Raw genomic sequence first — 9,258 nt, forward strand, 5'->3', positions numbered from 1 at the left:
AGTCTGTTTCAGCAGCTCTCCATGCCCTTGGCTTGGCGAGCACTGTTCTGCATGCTCAGGGACCTCGTCCACGTTCACGGCCGCAGACATACCTGCTCCCCCGGAGTGCCAGCTTCACGGGGACTCTCCATGCTGTGCCCACAGGCTCTGGGGGTGTCACAGGTTCACTGCGCCCTCCGAGTCTCTCCAGAGGAGCTAGGGCTCCACCGGCCCGGGACTGCCTGTCAGACCTCAGGCCATGATGCTGAGCAGTGAGGTCATTAATGAGACACGGGTTCTATGTGTTGCCCAGGGCGTGCGACAGCCCCTGGTGGGCCACCAGGCATTCCAGACGGAGCTGGCACCTTCCCTCCCGTTCGGCTGTTCACCCCTAGAAGGGAACTGTCCCCACGTATTCTAAAGTCAGTGTCGTTTGCAAGAATTCCCTTTGTCCGCCTTCGGCACAGACGCGGTGTGTGCCGAGGGGCAGGAGCACTGCCCGCCCCCGCCAGGCTCAGAGTCCGCTTTGTGTTACGTAAGCCCCGGCATTTTAGTGCTAAGCCACATCTGGAATCTGGGGCATACACGCGCCTTCCTAGGCCGGGATCGGGGAGGGAGGCTCGCGGGCGCTGCCCCAATTGTGTCTGGCAGAGGCCGGGACAGCTGCTGTGAGCCTCGCCAAGGGACTGAATTCACAGCGAACGGAAACCAGGCTTATTCTGAGTGTTGGCTTGCACGCGGGAGCCTGGAGCCCCAGTTTCTCCCCAGGTCGAGCGGGCGGGCCTGGCACACACAGCGAAGCCTGTGGGCCTGACCCCACGGATGCTGACACGGTCTTAGCACCACGGCTAAGCATCCAGTCCACATGAAAGTTACCTAACCCCGAAGAGTCTGCATTTAACCCATCATTGTTGACCTAGATTTACATGGATATTTAAAGGTCAGTGTATGTTTACTGCCCAAAGTCAGCCTGAGCATTGCTATGACAAAGAAAATTCTTGCCAACACTGCACTCATTGTTCTTTATTTTATTTCAATTTTTTAAAAATATGTTTTTATTTTATTTTAGAGAGAGAGAGAGAGAGAAACATTGATGAGAGAATCATTGATCAGTTGCCCCCTACTGGAGATGGAGCCCCAAACCCAGGCATGTACCCTAACCAGGAATCCAACCGGCGACCTCTCAGTGCCCAAGACACGCTCAACCAACTGAGCCACACCAGCCAGGGCCAAAACTACACTTATTTTTTAAAAGCATTTTGTTTTAATGTCATACTTAACAGGTCAGCAAATTCCCGACGCTTGCCCGGCCTGAGAGGGTCCTGGTTTAAAGAGTGGCTCCTTCTGGGGGTTTTGTCGCTGTGGTTGTGTGAATTGTGTTGTTCAGCGAGAGAGTCTCGTGTTATACCGTTGCTGCTTTCGACTCTAACTTCAGACCTTTTCCTCAAGGTTGTGAAATCTTAGCTGGAGAATCCCCCCACCCACCTCTTCGGCTTCCCCTCCCCCTCACAATGGCCCTGTGTGGAGGAGGAAATGCTAACCTTCTCCTCTTCTCTCACACGCTCTAGGTATCAAACTGGTTTGGAAATAAGCGAATCCGGTACAAGAAGAACATAGGTAAATTTCAAGAGGAAGCCAATATTTATGCTGCCAAAACGGCTGTCACTGCCACCAATGTGTCAGCCCACGGAAGCCAGGCTAACTCACCCTCAACTCCCAACTCGGCTGGTTAGTTTCCTCTTTGATTTGGGGGGACTGGGCTCCGTGTTTATACTTGCTTTTTCTGCATCGGGGTTTCCTTCAAACCTTCAGGTTTCTCGGTTTATGAATCTGCGTGTCCTTTGGTGTCAGTGCCCCTGAGGGGTTTCCCTTTCATTTCCAAAGAGTGATGTGTTCCGCTGTTTTCACGAAGGGCTTGCCTGGAGGTGAGCACAGGTGTGTCTGTTTAAGGCAGGGGTCCTCAAACTACGGCCCGCGGGCCACATGCGGCCGGCCAAAAACATTTATCCGGCCCACTGGGTGTTTTTGCCGCTGCTGACTGTCCTGCTTAGCAGCCGACTCGACCCGGGCCCGCAGTGCGCATGTGTGGAATGTCTGAGGGACAGTGAACTGGCCCCCTGTTTAAAAAGTTTGAGGACCTCTGGTTTAAGGTAAATCGGTTGGTTTTGAGGAGGTGACGCCACGTTCTCCCTTCAGAGATGCTGGGAGGAAGCTCGATGGCTACGTGGGTACGTGGACATGGTCCCGGGTCTTAGCCCTGGGTCTGTTTCATGGAACTTGACACTTGTCCCTTTGCTGCATCACATACTGGCTGGGTCACCTACGAGCACGGCTCCACGTGTGAATATTCACTCTTCCAGCCAACATCTCAGTGGGTGTTCGGTTCTGCAAAGTCAGACTGTAATATCTCTATACTTCTGATAGTTGTTATTCTTTGCCATTTTGTTTTGTTGGGTTTCTATATGTAAACTACAAAAGGAAATTGCCAGTCATTGATTCAGATGATTCAGGTTTCAGTCTTCACGTTATGCTCAGTCCTGTGCTGTGTTCCTGGTTTTATGCACCAGAGTTTAGGCTCACAACTTACATTTTGGGGTGTGCTGTCTCTCATCCAGTCTGCACTTGCCCCTGCGGAGAAAACATAGTCAGAATGCATAAACTGTAACCTTAGTGTTTGTGTGCTGTGGAGGATATGTTGGTGCTTTTTCCCTAAGGGAAAAACCAGAAATTTTCCTAATGAAATGAATTTGACCTTAGATTATGACAGTTTACCCCATGGCTGGGGGTGCACATGTGAGAAAATCGATGCCTCCAATTTTAAAGAGTCGCACATTTAAATATGTGAGCTCTTAATATTGAAAATCTAACGCCCAGCCTTTCTGGGGGCACATGGTATCTCTGACTCCAAAGCTTGCTTGTCCACTAAGGTCCCCTCCCAGCTGTGGCGGTTGTTCTTGGAGACAGGAGGCCCCTGGACGCACAGATCTATTGCCATAAGGTTCTCCACATCTCGGGGCCATGCCCTTTCTTTAAACGGAACCCACTATGGAGGGACCTGGGCTCTGCAGACTGGCGTGGGGAGGCACAGCATCTGCCCAGCTGTTTCTCCCAGCACCCCAGGAGGGGGCGCGGAGCGTACGTGCTGTGGAGGTTCTGTGTGTTTCCTTCTCCCCGTTGTGGTGTAAGACTGAGGATCGAGGCCAACAGGTTAAGAACCAGAGCTTCCTCCTGCCCCACTGGCCCGTGATGGAGCGTGTCAGACCCAGCGACCCGGTGGGCGTGCACCGCGAGCAGGCGGTTCGAGGCCTCTTTGGGAGAAGGACAGTTTGTCAGCAAAGCGCACTCCGCACTCCACAAAGGTTATCATAACGCAAAGCAGAGGTGGAAACGGCTTTCCTCTCCCGTAGATCTGCCCCGCAGATGGTGGCGTGATTCATGGCGCGTCCTCGGACGGACAGGCCCTGCAGACTCCCCTCATCACTACTCCGTGACTTTTCCTCCTCCCTGAGGGAGGGAAGAGAGAGCAGGCAGCACGAACCCCTGCCTGGGTGGGAGGAGCCTCTGGCTTCTCGGAATGTCACTGATTACAGTTTCCTGAGAAGTGTTTCTGGTGGCTCCAACTTCATGTGACTATTCTGAGCACAAAGTGAATGATTTCAGGAAACCTGAGCCAAGCCCTCCAGTTGTTCTGAAGTCGTTGGAAATAACGTGTAGAGGAGCCCTGCGTGCGCTTTCTCTAAAGCAGAGAAAAGGGAATGTGCGGTGTGTGCAGCAGCGGGACTCCTAAAGGACACGCGTCAACAGGAGACACGGGCGGCTTGTCTGCGCTCTTGGGCTCTCCGAGCAGCCCACATCGCCCACAGGGCAAGGCAGAACGCGGACGTGGCCGAGCCGTCACAGGCTGTTTCTAATGCTGTGTCAGCTCTGCGATGAGTCTAAAGCATAAGTGACCGTGAAAGCAGACGCCAGGTTTAAACAAAAGGGAATCTGGAACTGTGTTTGGCTGAGTTGGAAGCTCCTGCTCCGGAACCCTGGAGCGTTCTGGTCCCTGTCGAGGCGGCAGCGGTGTCGGAGGTTTGCTCGCTGCAAATCCGCGTTCCTCCTGCAAGGAGGCCGCCGGGCCAGCACGGCTCCCCGAGGCTCCCTCCAGAGCTGCTCTTCCTCCTGCTATGCAGCCGCTTCTGAGTATCCCTGTTGGCTGACAGATGCACGTCTGTTTCCTTAAGTATATTTCATAAAGATCACTTAAAACTGGGACCTGGGGCGGATTAGTGAGCATCTAGAGATTAGTGAGCATGCTTGGCAAATGTCATATTTTGTACCAGCAGAGTTGGCAACATGGATGCAGCAAAGAGGAAGAATAGAAGGAAGAAAGAAAATGTAAAACAAAAACAGAATGCAAAAATGGGGCCCATTGAAGTAATAATTACAGCCCTGGGTCCAAAATTCTTCTGGGAAGACCTTGAGGGACAGTCCCCACGACTCATGGTTGATGAGATCACAGGAAGCGTTGATCTCTGGATAAAGGGGGCCCTTTGGGGAGGTAGATCGTCTTCTGGGAAGCTTGGAGGATGTTATCGCATCCAGGAGAGAAGAAATGGGCTGTGCTTTGCCTGTGTCCACGGTGGCAGCACCGACATTAGCATGGGATCCGGATCTGTGACCAGCGAGGCACGCCCAGGTGTCAGCCTTTCTGCTCAGCGGCAGGCCCCATGTGGCAGGCCGCCCTCTGGCCCCGTTTACTTAGTAGGAGCCCTGGTTCATGTTCGCATTCCACCCGGAAATAGGAGGCTGGTGCTTTGGGGGTTGGTGGAGGATTGTCACATCAAAGCCTGGACCCTGGCTCCCTGAGAGAAGGCCACGAGCCCAGGGAGGGTGACTGGCAGGCCCAGGAACCCCCGGAACCCTTGTCATTTGTGTTCCAAGACCAAGTGGAAGACTCTGCCCAGTTGGTGGTTCTGTTGTGTCCTCGCTTCTTGTGTTCCTCCCCTTCACGTCTCAGTGGAGAACAACACAGCCTCTCGGAACTGGGGCTCAGAACCTCCACCCACACCTGCCGTGGGGTTCCCAGCAGCCAGAAAACCTTTCCCCTGAGCAGGAAGTAGCAGGGAGTTCTAATTGGGAGGAGGAGGAGGCATGGAGAACAGAGAGGCCGGCGGAGACACTCAGCCTTCCTCGAGCCGCCCCTGGTGTGGGGCCTGACGGGCGGCCCCTCCTCTGTCTGCAAACAGAGGCCGACCTCCCTGCCGCTACTTCACACAGACGCAGTGGAGAGAACGCGCAGGGCTCCTCCCCACGCTGAGCTCCTCCGGGAGGACAGCACGTCTATCCTGTCACCACGCTCAGCAGGGAGCTTGCGTCCCAGGGACACGCGGGACTGTCTGCAGGCACTTGGCGCTGCCCCCGTTTGGGAGGGTGGAGAGGCCAGGCACGTGGGTGATCATTCCGCCGTACAAGTCCGTAACACGTTCCCACCGGAAGACTGGGGCCAAGAGGACAGCGGTGCCGGGGCCGGAAACCCCGTGCAGCATGGCGATTTCATCATTAGCATTCTCTTTTTTGGGTGATGAAGTCGATTGGTTTTCTTTTTCCTGCACAAATGTACGTGTCCTGAAGACTCTAGACGTGCAGTCTCCGGGACCCCTGCACTCACACGTCTGCCTGCGCCAACGTGTGGCGCCCACGGGGACCCAGGCTCCCTCTCGGTCTCCTTCAGGCAGTGTAGCTCCATACGAGCCCCGGATGTCGGGGTGGCAGCTGGAACCCCGCCCCTCCCCAAGTCCAGTCTGAGCCTGTGGGCTGGCCAGCACGTGCGCAGCTGCTGGACTAATTGGTGGTGATGTTACCGCCGCCCACAGGTAAGGTCCCTGTGACTGACAAGCAGATGCTTCCGTGGAATGGGAAGGCCACGGCACCGCGGAGCCGGCCTGTGAGCTGTGCCCCTCCTGCTCCCTCCGGGCTCCCGCGCAGGAGGAAGGACCTGTCTTCGGTTGCTTAGATGGTGGTGTGACCTTCTGTCCCGGAGTGCAGTCGCCGCCTCCAGATACACATCAGGGTCAGGAGCCCTGGTTGTGTTGCCCGCGTGCAGGAGACAGCCCCGCACACGGGAGCCGGCAGTTACCGCTCCCAGCCCTTGCCCTGCGCCCGTCCTCTCTGTGTCCGTGAGGCCCGGGCACAGTTACCATTACTCTGTGCTCGTATATTTCTGACATCATGTGTGTTGATGGCGGCATAACCTTGTAACTGGCACATCCCGGCCTTCGTGGTCAGGGATGCCACATGCCCTGGCGTTGGGTACGCCTTGGGGTTCTCCCGGTTCTCGGTGTGTGTGCCACCAGCCAGCATCTGGAGGGTAGTGTTCCTGCTATTTGACTGGGAAGGGTCGCGCCCCCGCGCTCAGACTGCGCGCTCCCGGGAGTGCCGAGAGCCTGTGAGCGACTCCAGTTGGTTCTCAGAGCGGCTGGTCGTGGGTGCTGATGGCATTGGCATGGGAGTGCATGTTGTCACACTTACGGCAAAGTGGCTTTCATTATTTTGCTTCTATTTCTGGGATTAAAAGGAAGATTCAAGAGGGAAATAACGAGGGCATGGAGGCCTGGGAGTGACAGGTCACCGGGAGGCTGACTGGGGCCCTGGGCATCAGCCCAGTTGGGAGCCAGAGCCGGAACTGCACAGACCTTGGGCCTGTGTTGCCTATTTTGCCTAAGACCCATCTTTTCTCATTTCTTTGGGACGAGCTACACAGAGAAACGTGCCAGACGACACAGGGTGTGTGCAGAGCTGTGGCAAGGCCAGTGTTCTCCAGGCAGTGTCGGGGCGCCCACCCCCAAAGAAGGAACTCCCTGTTTCCCACCAGAAGGGAGCGAGCGCGAGCTCAGTTCATGCAGCAAAATAGCTGGGTCCTTGCGTGTCGAGGAGCGTCCGGAAGCCCAGAGAGACGCTCTTTCCATCTCGAGGCTGTCCCAGGCGGGTCGTGCTCAGCTCACCTCGCTTCCTCTCATGGCTCTTGAAGCGTGAGGCGAGGACGGCTAGTTAGCGTAGGAGGCACTGCTAGAAGGCCTCCTCCAGGAGAGAACCGGAGCCCCGCCCCGCGTGGCGGGCCCTCCTGCGGGAGGCAGGTCGCTCCTGCAGAGCCAGGAAGGAGCCCGAGCTCAGGCAGGAATCCTTGTTGGGCGACTCCAGAGCGTCTGGCTGGAAAGGACAGAGTGGAAGGACCTGGCCCTGCGTCTCCTCTTCCAGGCTAACGTCATGACTTAACCACACCTTGCACGTCGGGCTTCCTTTCCTAATGCGCTGAGCTGCACGCTGCCTTCAGAGTAATCCTAAGCTTCCCACACCTGGTATTTAGGTTGTGAGGGTAGCTTTTCCCAGGGGAGCCGGGGTGGGGCCAGGATGGACCTCCAGGCAAACTCCGGGGAAAGGCTCCATCTCTGGGCAGATGCTTACTGCGCCCCTGCGGGCCCTGTGCTATTATTACTATTGTTATCAGCACTCCATACTCACGCATGCTCGCCCGTTCCTGGCCCATTAACCCTGCTTCCTCTTCCTCCATAGCGGCAGGTAGCAGGGGAGGGTAGCTCATTCTCACACGTTTTCCCCACCCCGGAGGCTTCTTGGGCTGTTTGCCACCCAGCAAGGAACTTCACCTGCTTTCTAGAAATCAGCAATGTCAGTGGAGTCACACCTGGGTCCAGCCCGCGAGGGCACTGCTTCACGCACCCCTCCCCGCGCTGCCCAGTGCAGGCAGGTGGGCCGACAGCCGCGTATTCGGGTGCAGCTGCCCAGCTCGTGTGCTCCAGACGGGGGCGAACGTGGTGTGGACCAGCCCACGTTTTCCCGCGTGCGGTCCCCTGGCTAACCCTAGACCCCAGAGGCGGGGAGAGAGGCCTTAGGCCTGGAGACTGCCCCTGACCCAGGCGGACTGCCCCAGATGAGTGGACAAGAATGTCCGGCCCCTCCCCCAGCTGGGAGCTGCTACGGGGCCCGGCCTGGGGCGCCTGCCCACTGTGGCTCCGCCGCACGAGGACCCCTGCACCTCTGTCTGCTCTGTTCTCCATGCTACTAACCAGGCGTGGGAGGGGTTTGGGTGCAGTTTCGTTTGGGGGTTGCTTTGCATGTTGCTCTTCCTCTCGCTGTCAGTTGCGGGCGGAGCCTTTTCCTTTCTGTGATTCAGGTGCCTCATCCTTTCCTTTCCAGGTTCTTCCAGCTCTTTTAACATGTCAAACTCTGGAGATTTGTTCATGAGCGTGCAGTCACTCAATGGGGATTCTTACCAAGGGGCCCAGGTTGGAGCCAACGTGCAGTCACAGGTAGGGACCAGCCACTGTGCCGGCAGGGGGCACCTGGAGCCCAGAGCCCTCGGTCGTGTGGGCACTTCCTGGACGTGTTGGCACTTCCCGCTTCTGTCCAGAAAGAGGGACACGTAGCAACAAACCTTAGCAACAACCAAACCAAACCGAAACAGACAACCATTGTCGGGGGGAATCTCGTCCACACTTGGTGAATGCATTTGGCTCTGGCTTGTCAGTCGCACTGGGAAGGCGGGGCAGGAGCGAGGGGAGTCAGCGCTCTGTGCTCACTGCCCGGGACGGAGGGGCTGCTCGGGCATCGGCTCGCTCTCCGGTCTCCCTCTCACTCCGGGTTTCCACTCGGTATCTGACCGACACGGAGGTGAGTCCTGGGAGGCAGGCGCTGAGCGTCTCCTGCTTCCACGTGAAGCTCGGGAGACCCTGCCGGCTGACCGAGCCCGTCGCCCAGCCTTCCTGCGGGTCCAGGGACCCGTTCTGGTGCTGAGTCCAAGTCCATGCTGGGAAGCGAAAGTGAAGCGTGTGGTGTAGCCCAGGGTCCCGGGCAGCTCACCCTCCCATCCCTGATGAGCGAGGGGCGGTGGGGGGCTCTGGGTCAGAACTGCCCAGACTTTACCAGCCACGCCCACCGGTGTCATCGGCACGTGGCCAGGAAGCACGACGTGCCCAGAATAGACCGCGGGCCGGCGCTCCAGCCCTCACTCAGGAAGTGCCTGGGTCACGAGTGAGGAGATACAGTCACACTTTGGCCAGGTCACAGCGCTGGCCATCATGTGTCCCCAGACAGATGCGTGCCAGCCACACCTGCTCTCGGGCGGTGGCTGGCCGGGTGCCCTCTATGGGACACCAGCCGGGGAGAAGCTGCACGGAGATGTGGGGGGCAGTCCTCCCTCTCCCGTGGTGCCCCCCCCACCGCCTCATGCAGCTTCCTGGAAGCTCAGTGGGGCCCCCTTTCTGTTACCGTATTCCTGTC

At 57.2% G+C, this 9,258-nt stretch overlaps 1 protein-coding gene across 1 annotated transcript in view; it reads left to right on the forward strand.

Moving 5' to 3' along the window:
• PBX1 (pre-B-cell leukemia homeobox 1) overlaps positions 1–9,258 on the forward strand; it is a 239,678-nt gene that overhangs the window by 211,450 nt on the left and 18,970 nt on the right. The window contains exons 8-9 of the mRNA XM_014528521.1: positions 1,548–1,707; positions 8,176–8,401. Coding sequence (XP_014384007.1) covers positions 1,548–1,707; positions 8,176–8,401 — 386 coding nt within the window. The remainder of the gene's footprint in view (positions 1–1,547; positions 1,708–8,175; positions 8,402–9,258) is intronic.

Source organism: Myotis brandtii, unplaced genomic scaffold (genome assembly GCF_000412655.1).
Source record: "Myotis brandtii unplaced genomic scaffold, ASM41265v1 scaffold64, whole genome shotgun sequence".
Classification (NCBI taxonomy): domain Eukaryota; kingdom Metazoa; phylum Chordata; class Mammalia; order Chiroptera; family Vespertilionidae; genus Myotis; species Myotis brandtii.